The following is a 19,503-nucleotide window of genomic DNA, read 5'->3' as shown; positions in this document are numbered from 1 at the left end:
ACTTCGTAGTCCGATATATACGACACTTTCATAACACCTTAATTAGATCCTATTAACTGTCGACTTGTTTGTCTCGTTTCGTGACGGCGCGGCCGGTAATCGTTTACGAATTCAATAAAGAGTTTCGACATTTCCAACATGGCGGCCGAGATGGCCATCGGGAAAAACAAGATGGCGGCGGGCGCGCCGAGTGCAGGTGGCGGCGAGTCTCCGCGGAATCGACGGCTGACCGATCGATCGGCGATCGGGGACCCTCGTTATCGGATCCCCTCGCCGGAAGAGACGACGAGGCATCTTCCCCGGGTCGCCGTTCTTCGGTCCGAGCCCGAAACTCGAAGATAAAGGAAGAGGATCGCGCCTTTTAATTAAAACTTTTCCGAGGCAGGCCGCGCGTCGGGGGCCGGGGAAGCGATTTGACTTTCTCCCCCGGATTTCCATGGAGTCGCCGCCGAATAGCCCGCAATCTACTCTTTAAGTAATTTCCCCCGTCGACGAAAGTTAGGTTAGGTTAGGGGTCCCCCCCCAAGGCGCCGCGTGGAGACTCCCAGGTGCGCCTTAATAATCGCCCCCGGAGATTGATAAACAGAAAGACCGACGAATAACTTCAATACAACGTTTCTCTTAGGGAATAAGGAAGGCAATGAACTTCGCAACGGATTCCATTGAATTGTGCTGAAGTGGCCATGTCAGCTTTATGTACATCCCTTCGTTCGATGCAACTTAATGACGAAAACTTATTACCAAATGGGGTGGCTGAACAAAAAGAGAAAGAAAAATAAAAACACAAAAATCAATCCAATGCTATGTAAACCAGATAAAGGAGAAAGGGGAAAAAAAGAGAGATAAAAATTAAATTCACGCTTCCGTAAGTCTGGTACCGTTAATGTCGTTACCGATTCCACGCGACCAGAGCGTGGCGGGTTATATAGGTTTAGGAATCGCCGATAAAAAAAAAAAATAAAAAAAACCCCAACAAGGAGATGGGAAACAAACAAAACCCGTATCCTCCCGAAAAAAACCGAAGAATATAAAGAGAAATACCCACGAACAATACCAAACTCGTCCATAGTTCCAATTTCGCGCCAAATGCATTTAAAAGCACGCGCGAAAAGCACCGAATACTTGACGTCAAAGTTCGGCACTTGAATTCGATAAATGTGTATTTTTTTTTCCCCTGCAATAAGAGCACTTATCATGGACTCCGGTTTGCCATCACGAAACTACGCTCCGTTTCGAATGGACAGTAAAATGTCGCGTGCCATAACGGTCCCGAAAATGCCATACTACCACGTACTAATATGACATCACAAATGCAAGAATAACAGTACGGCTGACAACGCTGCGTCCATGGGGCCGCGCGCCGCGGCGTTCCGCGAAACGGGGACACACCGTAGCGCGGCATCGGCGGCGCGGCGCGGCGCTCCGAGCGAGAGAAAGAAAGAAAGAAAGAGGTACCCGCATGCTCGGCCAAGGGAGCGAGAGAGAGAGAGAGGTACCCGCATGGTCGGCCGAGGGAGCGAGAAAGAGAGAGTGGGAGGAGCAAGAGTCATACGAAGGGAGAGAGCACCGACGAATGAATGGTATTCTAGATGCGTCCGAGAACGCGGGCCGCGCGTACACTCGCGGCAATTAATGGCCGGCGAAGCACGCGCGGCCCACGCGAGGCCTTCTTTCGCGCGACACTGTTGCGACTCGCATCGAGTCGTGCGCTCGAATGAGCCGCGGGTAGGAAGGGGGAGCGCGGGGAGTGAGGGAGGGGGAAGCGCGTGAACGCGGGGAGAGGGGAGGGGAACTCCCCGCCGGCGAAACCGTTTCCAGGATTTTCAAACCAATTAGAGAGAGGGGAAGAGATTCTCTTCCCGATACATTTTCTGTCACGAGCCATCACTCTTGCGTTAGTGAGACTTATGCAATTTATTGTACTTGTTCTCTGTAGATTTATAATAAATGTAAGGTGATCAGAGGTTAGGGTTGAAAGGAAAAAAATTCAAGATGTGTATTTTTAAAGCTGTTAATGCGTCGCGGTTTTTAAGGGATGCGCGTGTAGGGTGTGTGACGTAGTATGACGTAAATATATGTATTTATATATTTAAATGGACGTCGATTTTATTTTCTTTATATATATCGTATACGTATCGGTCTTTTTTCGTTCTTTAAAGAATTCCCACATTTAGAAGACTGGTCTCGGGAATCTTCAAGTCGATAATCCGTTTACAAAATGGCACGAACGTCCGATACTTGGAAAACGATCGATCTCCCTTGACCTTCGCGAAAACAAGTGAAATGTTATAAGGCTATTCCGAGAAAGCTTTCTCAGGTATTTTAATTTCTGACACGAAACTGGGAAACATCCGTCCTCCTCGATTCGTAAAAAAAAAATCCTTACCCACCGAGAACAATTTCCAGGAAGTTTTTATCGCACCGATTAATCCCGGATTTTTCGGGTCTAGGTTCAGTGAATCGCATTGATAAATACTCGGATTCGACCCTGCGTGTCTAGATCGACATTTAAATTCGAATGTCGACGTACGACGGTAGAACCGTGAAATTGAATCCGTGAATAAATTCGGACGCGGCGAAAAATGAAACTCGAGGATCGGGAGCACATATCCCACGTCCATGACCGCCCATCGATCTCGGCGTAACAGTCGAAAGTCGCGCATCAACGGTATATCGACACTCTCTTACGTCGCTCGCCGAGTCGAAGCCGAGTGCACGAGCGATAAACAACGCAACGGTTCGGAGCCTGGAGTGGAAGCCCGGTCCGCGGCGAGTGCGCCCTCGCGGCATTAAAGCGCGGCTCCGATTGGCGGGTCCAACGGCAAGTCGGTCGGCGGCTCCAGCGGCAAGTTGCGGGCGCGCAAGGTGCGTCGCCGCGGCGTCTCCCGCCACGTCGGTGGCGCGCGACGCGGCGGCGCGGGGGGCGACGCGCGCGTAGGTGTCGCACGCATGCACCGCGCGCACGCCGCGGGCGGCGCGCCGCCGAGAGGGACGCGCTCTCTCTGACGGGGACAGAACGCGCTTGCCGGGTGGACCCAGGGGGTGGAACCCGGTGAAAAATCTAGGCTATCTCGAATCTAAGGACTGACCTGTCGGAGGCGACTCGCGCAGTCGTCCCTGGCCGTGGTGACGGTGCTGGTGGCGGCGGATGCGCCCCCGTTCCCCGGTGGCGCCCGCGTCCGGGCGGCGCGAGCCGTGTCACCGGGCGCAGGCGGCCTCTGGCGGCTGCTCGCCCGGGAGGCTCTCCACCGTCTCGCCGGGGCCTCTGTCGAGAGGCGACCGAAGGGTCTCTCTGGGTCCGCTCGAGTCGAGACTCGCTCTCGGCCGCCGCCGCCGCCGCCGCCGCCGCGGTGTCTCTCTCTCGCTCCCTCGGGCCCGCGAGCACAGGCTGGAGCTCCGCCGGCCGCACCGCTGCGTTCCTGGGACACCTGAGCGCTCCCGCGCGCCCGCCCGACGCCCCGCGCTCCCGAAATCCGCTCGATCCGACGAAAAACGATGACCGATGACCGCACCACTATACGCTCGCGACTCTCTCCCTCGCTGGAGGAAAATGGCGGCCCCCGGCCGCCCGAGTGACTCGCGCGCGCCTCCGAGCCGAGCCGTCGCCGCCCGAACGATGCCGGACTGGCCCGAGTCGGCCCGAGCGATCGCGAGCGGCGGCGAGCGACGAGACACCGCCATCTTGCGCTGCTCCTACGGAACTTAAGGCGGACGGAATTAAATCGGAAACCGTGAGAGTGCACTGCCGAGGGACAAAGGGGAATTACGATCGGACATTATTAGCGTAAAAAAACTAGGTAAATTGCCTAGGGTATTTTACTTAACCCATCTTGGTGTGCGGGGGGATTTACTAAGTACCTACCATGGAAACGCGCCACTAGTTTCCAACTCTTCCGATAAACTGACAGTTGACGGGTTTTGCGGCGCTATTCGCGCTGCTCACTTCAGGCGCAACTAGGAGGGAATAATTTTTCTAGCAGAGCTTTGTTTTTCCATGAAGATCCCACGAGACGTGCGAGGGCTGTTTCCGCGGAGAGAACGCTGGGACCCCCGAGGTTGGTAATTCCGTCGACGAATCTCTCGGCGAAGCCTCGTAGAGGAGCCCGCTCTTCACGGATATTCGTCCCATCACCGGATTTCGCGACAGCGATCGAGATAACGGAGGGCGACCGAATCGCTGATAGAACTGGCAAGTACATGGAAATGCCAAGGTTTTGCAGCTCCAAATTATCACTCTCCACTGCCTGAAATCCCCGTTTAAAAGGTACGAAATTTTGCCATCGGGCTCACATTTATATTCTGCAAGTGATCGGAACTGTCTCGCAGTGAGTTTTACCAGTTTTATAATTTGCTTCGATATCGTAGCTCGGTGTTGCGACGGATGAGAGGGTGCCAGTGCTAGATGATAAGCCACAGCAGAGCAAAGCGATTCGGGGCTCGAGGCGAGGGTAGGCCAGGATTCTTTGCAAGAGCACAATAGCTGCCGCCACGGCTTTCACCGAGATGGTTGGACTGGCGGGCGGGGGAGGTCACCTCTATCCCTCGCCCCCGATGCAGCCTAGTACTGAATGTAAGTAAATAATCTATGAAAAGCATCGCAAGGCCGTGACCCTTGCTCTTGTCTTTTGCCGAAAGCCCAAGATTTTGATCGACGATAGATTTTTAACCGCAAAGGCTTCCAAGATGTCTGTGCCTTAAAGTTTTGTCCTAAGTCTTATAAGAGCCAAATGATCATAAGTTGTATTGGAGTTTCTTCCTTCAGGTTACATTTTCTGCACAGGGGCTGATTTCAGTCCTTATCTTGCTTCTATGATAGTTAAATAATCTATGTCTAATCGACTGACATGGCTGCTCTATCAAGCTTTAAAATATTTATTCCATTTGTTGTCCTGAGGTTAAGGCGTAACAGAATTTTAGCTTGCCGCTATAAGTACATAATTGATAAAGGTGATTCTATATTCGATGGAATGTATTAGGTAATTGGATTTGCTTCCATTTGCAGTGAGAGAGATGACAGGGATTGCACCCAGCGCACCGACCAGTGCTGATGCTTGCCTGAGCATAGTTCATTCATTAATGTGTCACAGACAGGGTGGAGAGAGCGAAGGATTCAGCAAACGTGCTATCGAGTCTTTGGTTAAAAAACTGAAGGTATTTAGAGTCTATTAACGATCCCTGCCCCATACTGAACTTTCTGTCTACGGCATGTTAATTTGCTTTAATTGCAATTTCCTTAGCGATACAGGTTTTAATGTGATATTTTTGGTGCAGGAAAAACGTGACGAATTGGACAGTTTAATAACGGCCATCACAACAAATGGTGCACATCCTAGTAAATGTGTTACAATACAGCGGACACTTGATGGGAGGCTCCAGGTTGCTGGGAGGAAAGGTTTTCCTCACGTCATATATGCCAGGATCTGGCGATGGCCGGATCTGCACAAGAATGAACTCAAGCATGTCAAATACTGCCAATTTGCATTTGATCTCAAGTGTGACTCGGTATGCGTTAATCCATACCACTACGAGCGAGTCGTATCACCTGGCATAGGTATGTTACGTGTTGCTAATAATTTCCATTCCCACCCTTTATTTAAGCACTATCTTGTATATAATAACTGTGCATAAACAATGAAACTTTATTTAGAGTCTAAGAAATAACAATAGTTAGATACAGATTTGATTTTCATACAAGGATATTGGATTATTAACTTTGAAAACTGATATTCATGTAAATTGAAAATTTGAGATGGTATTACATTTTGGAAACAAAGTGTATTATCAATTTTTTTTTCTTTAATATCTCAATATTTTTTGCAGCTCAGAATTACATAAAAATATTAGAAATAACGTATAAATTTATTTGATATCGTGAGAATAATAACGTCTTCATAGACGTTTAATTGGAACATAAGACCTTTTAATATTAAGCATAATTTTAATTAAGAATAGTAGTAATTTAAAGCTTTGATAAAACTACATGTTTAGTTGTTGTAATGTATGCCTTGGTGCTTAACGTAAAGCTTGTGTGATTATATTATTAGCGCCTCTAGCTTAATTATTTCATTATTCTTGGCTTGGTGTATGACGGAGTGGGTTGGTTTCCCCCACACAGATCCATTCTTTACAGACCTTTCCGGATTAACCTTGCAATCCGGAGTCGGAGTAGGTCCAGGTGGACGTCTCGTCAAAGATGAATACACTGTCGGGGGTGGAGGAGCTGGAGCTGGGGGAGCTGTAAGTGTTGGTGTAGTGGGACCGGGAACAGGAATGGACGTCGATGGAGAGATGAATCAAACGATTCAACATCACCCTCCGCCACCACCACCAGCTGCAAATAATCCACAACCACAACAACAAGCATTCATGCCTGGCCTAGGGCCACCCAATCCGAGTAAGACTTTCTGAAAATACATATAACCACTTTTCCAAAAAAACTACTACAAATAGTATTTATTCTGCACGAAGGATTTTAGAAGCTTTTCTGCTAGATCTGTCATGGCGAAGAATTTGAGACCACGATTTCTATTATATTAAATATTTAAAAAGGTCAGATTCCACCATCATAAATTACATAAACAATGAAAGCGAGGTTATGGTTTTCATAACCTTATTCTCTGATCATGAATACGCAATTACTGGTTAATTAAGTAGCTCTTACGTTGATTCATTTGTCGAAGAACTTTTTGCCTGCGACAGAGAATCAATGGATTTATTCCGCTTGTTATTCTTCGCTACTCCTTTCCTCAGTTGCAAGTTTCGTTTCAGTTTCGTTCACGCTTCGTTCTTTCTTTTCGGTTTATGTTGTCTCGTACAGCCAGTGGCGAGGGTATGTTTGGCGGGGGTGGGGGCGGGAATAGTGGAAATCCTCATGGCAAACTGGAAGATAGTAATTGTCCCCGGCAGACGTGGATCCCTACGCCTCATCATCCTTCGTCGCGTAACATGCACCATCGTACGTACCAATAGTTACGAAGTCTTTAGTCTAGATTTTCTCATTCCATAGTTCTCCCGTATTTGTAACGTATGCGTGATAAAATAGAAAAGTAAAGAGCGAAGAAGATCTGGATGCATTGGACCATTGCAAATTAATTGCATCCTAGTTACATGTCTGCATCGATTGTATCTGCATAATGTGGATCATCCATCCATATTTTATTTATCTCCTTTTGATTCATACTTCAAATATCTTCTTTGCTCTGTAATATAGAATTGTACCGTAATAATAATACCCATATGCAGCGTATGTCACACGAACGATTACTAATTACTGCAGCAGTTGTTCATCCAATGAGTCATGCTGTAAACAACCAGCAACAGTCTCTAAATCCAGCTGGTGGCAGCGGAGGGCAGATCTTGAGTCCCACTCAGGGACAGACTACGGAGCCCTTTTATGGTACTGCCACGCCACCTCAAGAGCTTAACCAACCACCGACAAGTGTAGATGCTTTAGCAGCTTCTCTTGGTATGTCTCTGATAATTATCCACTTTCTTCGTAACCTCTGAATTTTACTAACGAGATTTCGATTTGGGAAAAGCAGGTGGCAGCCAATCTTCACCCGTATCTCCAGTTCATTTGCACCATCAGAATGGGTTCACAGTTGCTTCGGCTGCTAACCCTTACAACACCGGAGCACCACAATGGACAGGAGCGAACACTCTTACGTACACTCAGAGTATGCAACCACCCGACCATAGACATCTCCACACAACTTCTTATTGTAAGTTTGTTGTTAACACTTCCATTGGAAAGAAATGTCATTTGTTAACTAATTTGGGTGATACTTCTTTTGGAAATCATTTTTTATTAACAATTCGCATACCTTTAGGGGGAGGCCATGGTGGTGACGTAGGGGGCAGCATAGGTGGGCTGCTGTCGACTCAGCCTGCTCCGGAGTACTGGTGCTCCGTAGGCTACTTCGAGTTGGATACTCAGGTTGGAGAGACGTTCAAAGTCAGCAGTGGGTGTCCCACAGTCACCGTGGATGGCTACGTTGATCCAAGTGGTGGAAATCGATTTTGTCTCGGGGCTCTTAGCAATGTCCACAGAACGGAACAGAGCGAACGGGCGCGTTTGCATATAGGTGAGGATTGTAATCTTATTTTTCCATGATGCGTGTATTTACGTAAAATTACGCTAGGTAATACAAGGGTGTGTACAATTGTTTATCGGGTGACAAGTCATGATACTGATGGTTATTGACTCCAGGAAAAGGGGTTGTTCTGGATCTCAGGGGTGAGGGTGATGTCTGGCTTAGATGTCAGAGCGAACACAGCGTCTTCGTCCAGTCTTATTATCTGGACCGGGAGGCTGGCCGGGCTCCTGGCGACGCCGTCCACAAGATCTATCCTTCGGCCTACATCAAAGTCTTCGATTTGCGCCAATGTCACAAACAGATGAGAGGACAGGCCGCAACCGCGCAGGCTGCGGCTGCGGCTCAGGCCGCTGCAGTTGCTGGTCATCTGACGCACGGTGCACCGATCACTAAAAGTTCGTCCTTACAACATCACTAACGACATAAAGACCCCCGCAGAAATTTCTTCTCCGAGACCTTGTGTTACCATATATAGTATAGTATATAGCATAGTTTTAGCGTAGAAGCGCACAAGACACTATTTTTTGCCCCAAACATTTTTGTATCGAGAAAACTACCACTACCATTTTCGAAGTCTTTTAACAAGTAAATTAATCTAATCGTGCGGTGTATTTGTCATCAGGTCTCAGTGCAGCAGCTGGCATCGGGGTGGATGATCTTCGTCGACTCTGCATCCTTCGGCTGAGTTTTGTCAAAGGCTGGGGACCCGATTACCCCAGGCAGAGCATAAAGGAGACTCCGTGCTGGATCGAGGTATAGATCCTGAAATTTAATTATTAATACGGTGTCGATATTGAAATTAGTAAAAAGGGCAAAAATTATAAAATGTTAAGTATAAGTTCATTATAAATTCTCTCAACTGAGTTATAAATATTTATGTGGTTGAAGTATTGAAGTTTAGTGTAAAGTCCTTGGTGGTGTTCACGTAAATAAGACGATGTAGACGTATATGATTTGGCGCGAAACTCTATCGAATTTCCAGATTAAAATAATTCTTTCGTCACCAGGTGCACCTCCATCGGGCCCTTCAACTCCTGGACGAGGTCCTGCACACGATGCCCATAGACGGGCCTCGGGGTATCGAATAGTAGAGCAGCTAATAAAGACAAAGATGACAAGTCAAGGGTAATGGGGAACCGACGGGATCCTGGCCTGCGCCATGGCGCGAATGCACAACCTGAGGGTGAACCAAATCCATGTACGTTTGTACTCTACGAGCGTGGAAAATGTTAAAAGAGTATGTTACGCGTTACCACGACGCTTAGAGGCTATGATAGAGACGGGGTCGCCGAGGAAGAGCTCCGCGCCAAGTGCGAATCGAATACCTCCACCGATGATGTGAACCTACGGTGCAGTATTCCATTCGACAAGATCTTACGAAACAATCTCTCCGTAGTGTCATTCAGAGAACACTCAGAAGACACTTCCGCATGATTTGGGTTATTCTTATACAGAGCGTTTGAATTTTGGCCATCGTAGGATTTCTCGAAGGACAGTTTTATGTGAAGTCAAATGCTCCGTAAGGGAATAATTCAGTCTGTGAGGAATGCTTGACATATGTACAATATATATATTATATATATATTATGTAATGTGTATATTATACATATTATATGTATATTGCGTGGGTTGGAACGCTTTTCTTGGGGATGCGTTTCAATTCGTGCGGACTTTCAAGCAGGTGATGTCAGTGCGAAGGAGCACTTGCTTCGTGGCTCTGGGCTACCGTCATTGTACAAAAGCACCAATGTCGGATGATAGTGATACACACGTTGTTGTGCTGAGTTTGTCCTTAGTTTGGGTGCCGTGCTACAGGTACGAAAAAAATTGCCAGGAAGTGGCATCTCTTGTTGATCGTCTCTGCGATGCAGAGGTGACGAGAGCTGTTTTTTCCTGTCGAAGCCTCTGGCGCGCATGGACATGTGCGCGGCCCGAAACGCGCGACTCGAAACCATTGATAGCTTTCCTTTCAACGTTAGACTCGTGAACAATAGCTTATAGTAGATGAAAAGTATCTTATTACTCCGTGGGTCCGCCGCTCCTTGCTTGTACCGAACGGTGACACTTATTACACCGGTAAGAAACGATTGCGGGCGCGCAGTGCTGTCTTTAAGGTGATTTATAAAAGTGACGTCTAATAGATCACGTTTATGAAACTTTCTTCCTAACCTCCGATTCGTTTGAAATCTTACATATAGAAGACGTAAGGTCTCGATGAAATTTAATTATTAAAAATTCATTAATAAATGCTTTTTAATTTTTTTTTATTCGGAAGATTCAACGAGTCAAGACCTTTTTTAGAGCCTGCACATTCACGTAAGACTTCAAACGATTCGGTAGATCCACTTCGATGAAAAGTTTCATAAACGATCGATCGTTCAAGTGCCATGATTATGTCATCTCGAAAGCATCGGGTATCTGGAATTCATATTTGTTTCGTTATAAACGATAATTAGTTACGTTTCGCAACGCTCAAGTCGAACTGTCATGCCTCCAATTTCACTATTATTACGGGACATTTGTTAAAAGCAATTTCTGGGCTGGTCTTCCGCTCGACCTGTTAACCAATAAATTCGCTGTCAGTCAATGACAGTTTTACCATGCCGTTGCATAAATAATATCGATCGATGCACTCGAGCAGGATACCAGCCAGGGGTTTACTGTTTATCGACTATTTTGTTATTACGCGCTCGTACAAAATGTTCATATAATACATTATATTTGATAACGTGATTAACTAGTACTGGAGCTGACCAAATTTTTTATACTCGTACACACTCGAGCATGCGCAGTACACTCGAAGCGAAGGAGAGGCGAGCACCATTCATCTGTAGATAAAGAATTGTTTTGTCGCTTGTTCTTACGTGATTGACACGCACTGCGTATATATATTTCGAATTTTTGCTTTGTTGTACTCGATTAGAGTTTATTTAGCTGCATGTTGCGAGGTGTTAATGTGTACCGCGTGACAACTGAGTTACCGTCGCGATGAAATATTACTTAGTCCAAGTTAGATTGGGAACCGTTACATGGAAGATCGCTTGTCACCAGATGGAGAATAATTTTAAAGGGGTTTTTAAATGTTTTATACTTGAGAGAACTCGGAGGTTAGGGGTCGTTCTTCTTTATAACCTTAAAAAGAAAAATCAATAACTTTTCTATTTCAATGTTCAAAGATACCTCTCATACCTCTTTTTTGAGGCGCCGGATTAATACTATAAAGTAACAATAAATTTTTGTTGCAAATTATCATTAAACTTTTTTTTTATTATTATTTAAGAGCAGCTTGATAATTACCAAAGAGAGGTTTCATTAAATGGCGTATTTACTGAGATAAAAATCCATAAAAATCTATAAAAATAGTTTCATTTTTTTTCACATGTAAAGTAGAATGACCTCTTAAAGTAAAGAGACTCGAGAGTTACGGGTTTAGGTGGTCGAACAAAGTGCAATTAATTTCCAGGCAAGCGTGGATTAGTCTTGGCCCGATGTGATGTCTTTCCAAAATTCTGTCTAAGGTGTAAATGAGCGATTTTCCATGAAATATAAATAGCGGGGAATACCGGTAGTACCAAAACTCATTATAGCGAAGGCAGGAGAAATCTGTCGTAAGGATTTTTTTGTTTATTTACGTTAACGATACACGACACTTACAATAATATTACGCCGATGCGACCAGGCAGGACGTGTGCTTCATTTTGAAAAAGTTAAAAGAGAGAGAAATTGAGAAAAAAAATGAGAGTCCTAAGCATACTTGATGTCGGGTCGTATGTTACAGGCGTACGTGCCATCTTTTACATACGCGTATGTATGTATGTACTATAATATACAATACATACGGAGATAGGGCTTAGAGTCTTTTTTACAAATCCTATATTTTTATCGATGAAGCTTCGGGGTATGTTCGCTGACACCAATCCTGGCACGGTGAACTATAGGCTGCGATAACCTCCAAAGGAGAGTGAAGATAAAATGCGAAAAAAAATGATGAAGAAGATTAAAAGATGCTAGGGAAAGAGATACGTCGAATCAATTTTTATACATCGATACAGGCCAAATCAATGTGTACGTCGTTTCGTGGCGACTTACCTCGATTTTTTTACACTGAATGTACATACCTCGTGGCAGGACTAACCGGCGAGTTAAATCACGTGCGACTGTGTAAACGCCGATTAAGAGACGCGGTAGAGTCTCGCGCCAAGTGCATACTTTTATACAGCTACGATCTCTTCCTCTGATACACAACCATCTCTCTCTCTGTTTCTTCGTTCCACGTTATTCCTTCAAAATCAGTAGTAGTAACGTGAAAAAACCGACGTCAAAGTGCAATAGTCCCATATACCGCGTCTGAGATACTGTAACTGATAGGTATATATATTAACGTTATTTAAGTATGTACCTATGTAATTTATGTTAACACCATGGAACGACTCATGTAATTTATGTTAACGTTTAGAAGACAGTTAATCGTACTTTAATGAACGCCCGTGTTATATCGAATATAATAGAGACTGCTGGTAATTTCCCTTCGTTCAAGAGAGTGAGATTCACATGGAGCTTCGCAGCGGAGACATTGTGTCTCTCCGTCACTGCTTCCCTGACGTCGATCGTAAATTACTTTGTTCGGTCCAGTTTATCCTTTCGGTGCTTCGAAATGATTTTTAAACCACTTAAGAGTTTTTTATTATATTAGGTAGAATTATAAAAGGTTTTTTTAATATGAATTGGCAGGTTCAAGGGGAGGTTTTAATCTACAGGGAACGAGTGAGTAACCTTAAATGGCGTCAATGGTCCATAATGAGCTTCCTTTGAGAAATTATGAAAGGAAAGGTGAATTGGATCGGCCAAAATAGACCTAAGTTGCGATCGTTACGTTATATGGCGAAGCCTGTTTTTGTTTCCCCCCGTTTTTCACCATGCGAACAACATAGATTCACCTTCGAACTCGTATATATCTCGTCATACCCATAATATTGCACATATGTCACTCACATGTCACTGATACCAATTTTTGTTAATGTTATTAATTGGCGACATTTAAAATGTCTCGTTAAGGGGGCTCGTAACTATTGACGCTGTTGAAAGTATTCATATTTTAAACCGATACAGGAAAGAAATGGATATTTTTATCGCTGTCGATAGGTATGAGCTCCATTAAATTAGTTGGCGGTCAAAATTAGCAAGGATGAGTGTTGCGAGATTCACTTCTAATCGATATGTCCTACGATGACATGATCGATGTAAGGTGGAGTTACGTTCACTTGGAAGTACACTGTCCATTGTGAAGGATCGATTCATATTTCCTGCCAATTGTGGTATGATTTCAATCATCGAGCATCATATGCATTGTAAAACACATTAGTTACGTGAAAGTAGCACAAAGTCCCAGTCGTATAAGGTTTCGCCGTTATGTTCCGTTCTTGAGACTCAAAGACTTGTTTTTGGATTTTAGATATGTATGTCCCACGAGCTACAATAAATATCGTTGCAATAGGATTACGATATCTAGCACTTCTGTACTTTCGACTGATACATGATCGTTCGATTCCATCAAGACTCGGTTCATCTTAAATAATGTCTGTGGCAGTCTTTTGTGACAGACCGTAAGAATTGTCACCGAAGTCAGCTGCAACAGTGCACCGTAACGTCGCAGTAGCAATTACGCAGTCATTGAGATCGTGCGATATGTCTGAAAGTTTCGTTATTGTACTATAGGAATATACTACGATATATTATACATGATCATTTTCAATAAACATATTTCACAAATTAAAGTGTTTACAATGCAGCATGGTAAACAACACTAATTAAAATGAATCGATATTTGGTGCAACATTTTTTGATAATACCACAGATATTCACTTAAGGCTTTAAAATGCAAACCAAAATACATAATTAGTTGAAATTGTCATATTATGGATCGAAGATAATTTTGTAACTGTTCATACTTTGCAGTCATTTAATGATTTGAATGTTGACGAATATTTTCACTGGCGAATTTGTATCCTAGATCTGGAAGGGGCTTTAGCAGGTGGCTCGTATTTGCCCTCGTAACGATTTCCATCGGCGTCTATAGCTACGTTATAATCCACAACGTTTTCCAGAATATTTTCAATCGCTGCGTCAATGTTCTTCTCAGTGATAAATGTATGAGCTATCTCCTTTTCTTTCCTAATGCGTTCGTCGACGAGCTTCCTTTGTTCTTCGGCTTCCTTCTCTGCCATTATTATTTTCTGTAATACCCGTTCCTTCAACGCTGCCTCCACGGCAAGTAGACGTTTCTCTCGGTTGTTGGCGATGTTTTTGTTCCACTCTTCATTCATTTTGAAGCACCTTTCGAAATCCAACTTCTCGACTCTTTCCAACTCCTCGACGTTGAGTTCCACTCTATTGTCGATGGCAAATTTCTTAAAGAACTTGCTGGAAATAAAAACAGGAATACGATTTAGTTAGTAATTTTCAACGAGATTAGATTATGATTTTATTGAGACTTCGACTATACCTCAAGGAGTTCATATATGTTTTGTAGTTATTGTTCAGGCGTTTTAGCTCCTCCATCTCTTCTATAGGTATCTTTGGTCGTTTAGGTACCCGAAATAACTTCGTTTTTGCTGTCGGCAGCCAGATAGGTTTCCGCTTCCAGCGAACAAATTGACCAGAGACTGCATTAGGTCCAAAGCATAGCGGTACGACTACATTATTAACTGTCAGTGAATTTGTGCCGATTAGCCTCATTCTTCGTATCGCAGTTAATGTCGAGGGCACTAAAAGCAAGTTAAACCTGATTAGATAAGTTTTCTAAAATTGATGTAAGTTATTATAACTCAACAATACATGAGACTTACCCTCCAATGTATCATTAATCTGACTTTTGAATCCAACCGGTATATAGAAAGGTTATGAATTCACGCGAAGACTTGAGACGTTCATTAAATACCAGACCTTAAGAAGTTCCTTTTAACTCCAGGGCGAATAACGGACATGCGTTTTATTGAAAACGTTAAATAATCCCCCAAAAAGTCGAGAATAGTTCTACGAAGCTCGGGAACTTTTTCTCAACTTTTAGCCATAAACTAGAAACACTCCGAGAAGTCCGAATCGTTCATTCTTTGAGTGTCCATAAATGTGTGCTGCCCTCTGGGGAAAGTTCAATCAACTATTACAATACTACATATTCGCGTTGCCATCCGACGATCAAAGTACAATTAAAATTTGCAAAAACAGTACATATCTTTTCATTAAAATGAAATTTTATGTATATATACGTATACATACATATAGAACGACCCTTTCATGCACCTTCTTAAGTGAAATATAATCGAATCACCAACACCCAAGGATCCGAACCGTCTGCGAAATTCCCAGGTTGAATTTCCGTCCTAATTATCAGTTTAATTATCACCAGGTGGACTAACTGCTCCAAACGTTATCTATATAACTTAACATGGAAATATTTACAGGCGTCTAATGTGGTTCCCGGAAGAGGAAGTGAGATTAACGGCAGACATCGATTATCCATGCATGTCCATCTTCGACGGGAAGTTTCAGAAAAATATGCCGATAGCCGTAATCCGCGAGTTATCTCTACATGCAACCTGGGCAGGTGTAAATCCGTGGGAAAATACACTCGGCACTTGCTATGCAGCTGGAGAAATTTGAATTCCTTTTTTTTCTTCGTTTCTTTTCCATTTGCGCAACGAGAGGTGCATGTTTGCACGCCCAAAATGTGTCCTTAGCACTACAGTAATTAGGCGTACTAATTGATCGATCGATTGTTGTCGTAATCTGCTTTTGCGTTGGGCAATACCCTTGCATTGCGACATATGATTGTACACGTGCAAATTCAAACAGAGCTTTGCCAGAGACCGGCATAAATAGGCAGCCTCGGCCAGGTCTTCCAGTAGTGCGAAAAGGCCTTATCAAGGCACTATCGTTACGTAAAGGAGAAAAACTTGTGTTTCTCTCTCGGCACAATGGCACGGCCCATGTTAGCATTTCTTTTCTCGGTGTTGGCGTTACTTCGGTTCTCTTACGGCTTTTCCGATTTCTGCCACGTCTCTCGATGCACTACCGCCAAGCAAACTGTTTGTTTATATCCCGTAAGTGAACGCCTGGGAATGATATTTTAATATGTCGAATTAAATGTTGTATAACAAAAGGAAAAGTCAAGCCTTACATGTTAAATTTTAAATTCATTCCTGATGCTGGAGAATTTTAATCTCTTGTTTTACTATTTTTTATTTTTTTTCGAAGAATGGACGCGTTTTACGCGTTACTTGAAACTCGTTACAATTCTACGTTTACAAGAGCGATTAAATTTTGTGTTACAAAAGGAAAAATTAAGACTTACATGTTAAATTTTAAATTCATTCCTGATGCTGGAGAATTTTAATCTCTTGTTTTACCATTTTTACTTTCTTTTGAAGAATGGACACGTTTTATGCGTTATTTGGATCTTGAGAATTCTGCCTTAATGGTTACGATTAAATTTTGTATAACAAAAGGAAAAATTACCACGAGTCATTTTATGGGTAAAAGTGTTTTTTCACGTTACTTAAAATTGATGAAACTTGTTATTAAGCTTTAATAGTTGCAATTATATTCTGTATAAAGAAAGGAAAAATGAACACGAGTCATTTTATGGATAAAAGTCTTTTTTCCCGTTACTTGAAATTTATGAAACCTGTTATTATGAGGCTAAGGGGGATTACTCATTTTTTCAGTGCGGATTAAATTTAAAAAATGTCACTTTTTCTGTTTCTTTTAGGACCCCCAACCATCGAAGGCATGTAACCAAGTGTACAATGCGTACTTAACTCGTAATGAGCAGATCGCTCTGGTTAAGAAGCACAATTATTACAGAAGATTTGTGGCTGCAGGAAAAGAAAAGAGAGGACAACCTGGACCGCAGCCTCCTGCTTCGAATATGCAGGATTTGGTAGGAATTTATTATATTCAATAAGCTTAAACACGTTTCTAATACATTTCAGTAACAAACTCTCCTGGGCGCACTGCAATAATAGATATTTAATAATAAAATCGTAAATTTCTACCGCCGCATATCTGCGTCCGACGTTTGGTTCAATATTGCCTGCACGTGTTCAGGAATTTCGCCCGTATGTCAAAAGAGCTCCGTCCTCGAAGGGTTAAAGGAAAAACAGAAGACTCTAAATTTTAAATTGACCATTTAATAGATTAAATATCCTATATTGATAACGCTATTATGCTAAATTAATTTAAAAGAAATATATATCGTCGGCTTTTGTTGTTAATTCTTTAATGAACTCTTTTGGAGGCGAAAATTCGCGGTTAGGAAAAAATGGATGACTTCATAATCTTTTTCTTCGTTATTATTTGTTTAATCGGCACATTTGAATTATGCACTTTGGATAAGGGAATGTTTTACTACTTTATCTGGGATAAGGAAAGTTTTACTACCTTCTTTGTTCGTGCCATGAATCAGAATTTGTTGAATGGAAAGATAATTCGGTCTGCAATTAACCAGAACTGGGGAAATGCAAACAAACTCTAACTGCGAGTCTGGCATGCATGATTCACTTGTACAAATATTTCCAATCGACAGAGGTATTTTATGATCAATAAATAAGCCGTGAAGACCATCGTCATGAGGTATTTCAGGATTTCGTGATAATAACATTTTTTACAGCCTAGGGATTCCTGCGAGAATTATTTACGCCATTTTTGGAGCACTTTTTAAATGCCTTTTGTTTTCTCTTTCCTAATTATGTTGCTCTCGAAATGGTTCACAAAATTTCCATTGCGACGAAAGAAATTACCTTTATTTTGTTCGCTTCATTGTTGGCCAATAACTAAGTCGATTTTTAATTTGCGCATTAATTATTTACGCCACTTTCGGAGCACCTGTTTAACGGAATTATTGTTTCTTCGGGAAATATTTTATCAATGACTTTCGACATTTGCATTGGAACGAGAGAAGGGAAAAAGGCGGATGCAAATTTTCTCTGTAATGTTTATAATGTTAAAAAAAAATTCACGTTTCACCGGAGTGGAAAATTACTTTTTCCGAAATCTTCCATTCGCAGATGGTGAACAGTTTATTGATTTACGTGTTTATGTCTCTAGATTAGACTTGTCAAGTGTGCCTAGCCAATGTCTAAATCAATATTGTAACTCGTGGTTTTTCCATCCGAGTAAACTCGATTAACAATGTTTGCGAGAGTAATTGATATTCCAGGTGAAGGGATAATTGCGCACGGTTTCAATACATCGAACGATCTATATTTAAAGAGCTTTGGCAAATGTTAACAATGATAAGGAATCGTATTCGAGGATAATCCAGCACCGGATTTGACCGAGAAGATTGTTAAAAGACTTTTTATCACACACTACAGATATTACAGATTGTTAATCCGGCTAAAAAATAAAAACATAAATTCCGAAATTTTATTCAATTTATTGGAATAACATTATTCTTAATCAAAGTTGTTATAAATAGGCATTGTTTATTGTTTTAGTCTTGGGACGCGGAATTAGCTTATGTTGCACAGAGGTGGGCTAATCAATGCACATTTCAACATGATAAGTGCAGAAGTGTCGGTGAGTGAAATTGTTAGAATAATTTGAACAGCTTTAGGGAATTTATGAAAAAACATTTTTCCACCTATTGTTCATTTTACAGATCGATTTGTTGTTGGGCAAAATTTGGCCCAACGTGCCACGACTGGGATTGACAATGGCCCGATTGAAAATCTGGTGACAAGTTGGTACAACGAAGTTAAGGATTTCAATGCCTCTCAAGTACCAAAACTGTCGTAAGTGTCGAGAAAAAAAAAGCAAATAATTTTTTGGAAGAAAAGAAATTCACCTTGTGTGATACCTCTGTCCGCGTCTGGTCGTTTTAATTGTTACTAATATTTATTTCCATTGCACAGTAACTTCAATGCTGCCACTGGTCATTACACTCAATTAGTTTGGGCCAAGTCTAAGTACATCGGTTGTGGAGTAATTAGGTTCAAGCCTGAAAATGGATGGAACACGACAACTCTTGTTTGCAATTATGGACCTGCTGGAAATTACATAAACCAGGAAATTTACAAGATCCGTGATGGCTGTAGTTCTCGTCTTTACTGAGAATTTTGTACACGCGCATACAATATCAATTGCATTTATGCAACTTGGATTTTTTAATAATTTTTTGGGGCATGTGCCATTCCACTTAATAATTTATCCTCAAGGATGTGTTTAACTTAATGCCTCGATCGTTTGCGAGGAATTATTTATTAAGCCGATATTCCGAATTCTAAACAGAATTCGTCGCATTACCTTCCTACTTGTTTTGTGTGTTGTTCCTATTTATTTGGATGGATTGTAAAAATGGAATTAAATTATTTCTGAAAATTCCAAACACCTCTGTACACCTTATTAT

General features: G+C 42.5%; 4 protein-coding genes across 7 annotated transcripts in view; 2 read left to right on the top strand and 2 right to left on the bottom strand.

Moving 5' to 3' along the window:
* LOC105703670 (C-terminal-binding protein) overlaps positions 1–3,554 on the bottom strand; it is a 32,283-nt gene extending 28,729 nt beyond the window's left edge. Inside the window, exon 1 of the mRNA XM_012432212.2 lies at positions 3,090–3,554. The gene's annotated coding sequence lies outside the window, so the exon portion shown is untranslated. The remainder of the gene's footprint in view (positions 1–3,089) is intronic.
* A 330-nt stretch (positions 3,555–3,884) lies between these two features.
* On the top strand, positions 3,885–13,865 carry LOC105703668 (mothers against decapentaplegic homolog 4). 4 transcript variants are annotated; one of them, XM_012432208.2, is made up of 12 exons: positions 3,885–4,264; positions 4,366–4,570; positions 5,003–5,151; positions 5,272–5,551; positions 6,131–6,394; positions 6,818–6,955; positions 7,277–7,465; positions 7,539–7,721; positions 7,830–8,084; positions 8,210–8,491; positions 8,719–8,849; positions 9,104–13,865. In XM_012432208.2, exons 2-12 carry the CDS (start codon positions 4,504–4,506, stop codon positions 9,182–9,184), a joined length of 2,019 nt encoding a protein of 672 aa, XP_012287631.1. In that variant the 5' UTR covers positions 3,885–4,264; positions 4,366–4,503; the 3' UTR covers positions 9,185–13,865. The 4 variants fall into 4 exon arrangements, with proteins under 4 accessions (XP_012287631.1, XP_012287630.1, XP_023287692.1 ...); XM_012432207.2 differs by having other exon boundaries at positions 3,886–4,264; positions 6,116–6,394; positions 7,542–7,721; XM_023431924.1 differs by having other exon boundaries at positions 3,886–4,264; positions 6,116–6,394.
* On the bottom strand, positions 13,593–15,205 carry LOC105703671 (probable 28S ribosomal protein S26, mitochondrial). The gene is made up of 3 exons (XM_012432216.2): positions 14,942–15,205; positions 14,599–14,860; positions 13,593–14,516 (listed from the first exon to the last, which is right to left on the bottom strand). The coding sequence occupies exons 2-3, from the start codon at positions 14,829–14,831 to the stop codon at positions 14,084–14,086; spliced, it is 666 nt and encodes a 221-aa protein (XP_012287639.1). The 5' UTR covers positions 14,832–14,860; positions 14,942–15,205; the 3' UTR covers positions 13,593–14,083.
* A 668-nt stretch (positions 15,206–15,873) lies between these two features.
* Positions 15,874–19,482, top strand: LOC105703766 (venom allergen 3-like). Its single transcript, XM_012432411.2, has 5 exons — positions 15,874–16,195; positions 16,864–17,034; positions 18,593–18,674; positions 18,757–18,889; positions 19,010–19,482. Exons 1-5 carry the CDS (start codon positions 16,070–16,072, stop codon positions 19,206–19,208), a joined length of 711 nt encoding a protein of 236 aa, XP_012287834.1. The 5' UTR covers positions 15,874–16,069; the 3' UTR covers positions 19,209–19,482.
* The last annotated feature ends 21 nt before the right edge of the window (positions 19,483–19,503 follow it).

This window comes from Orussus abietinus, unplaced genomic scaffold (genome assembly GCF_000612105.2).
Source record: "Orussus abietinus isolate OABI.00-Male unplaced genomic scaffold, Oabi_2.0 scaffold43, whole genome shotgun sequence".
NCBI classification, from domain to species: domain Eukaryota; kingdom Metazoa; phylum Arthropoda; class Insecta; order Hymenoptera; family Orussidae; genus Orussus; species Orussus abietinus.
This window is presented reverse-complemented; position numbering and strand designations above follow the sequence as displayed.

What these genes read in the sequence shown, in the direction of transcription:
- LOC105703668 (XM_023431924.1), top strand. Translation starts at nt 4,504, where the DNA reads ATGGTTGGACTGGCGGGCGGGGGAGGTCACCTCTATCCCTCGCCCCCG. An exon ending in CGGTGCACCGATCACTAAAA is followed by an intron (nt 8,492 to 8,718) that starts GTTCGTCCTTAC and finishes ATTTGTCATCAG; the next exon opens with GTCTCAGTGCAGCAGCTGGC. An exon ending in AGACTCCGTGCTGGATCGAG is followed by an intron (nt 8,850 to 9,103) that starts GTATAGATCCTG and finishes TTTCGTCACCAG; the next exon opens with GTGCACCTCCATCGGGCCCT.
- LOC105703671 (XM_012432216.2), bottom strand. Translation starts at nt 14,831, where the DNA reads ATGAGGCTAATCGGCACAAATTCACTGACAGTTAATAATGTAGTCGTA. An exon ending in ACATATATGAACTCCTTGAG is followed by an intron (nt 14,517 to 14,598) that starts GTATAGTCGAAG and finishes TTTTATTTCCAG; the next exon opens with CAAGTTCTTTAAGAAATTTG.
- LOC105703766 (XM_012432411.2), top strand. Translation starts at nt 16,070, where the DNA reads ATGGCACGGCCCATGTTAGCATTTCTTTTCTCGGTGTTGGCGTTACTT. An exon ending in AAACTGTTTGTTTATATCCC is followed by an intron (nt 16,196 to 16,863) that starts GTAAGTGAACGC and finishes TGTTTCTTTTAG; the next exon opens with GACCCCCAACCATCGAAGGC. An exon ending in TCTCAAGTACCAAAACTGTC is followed by an intron (nt 18,890 to 19,009) that starts GTAAGTGTCGAG and finishes TCCATTGCACAG; the next exon opens with TAACTTCAATGCTGCCACTG.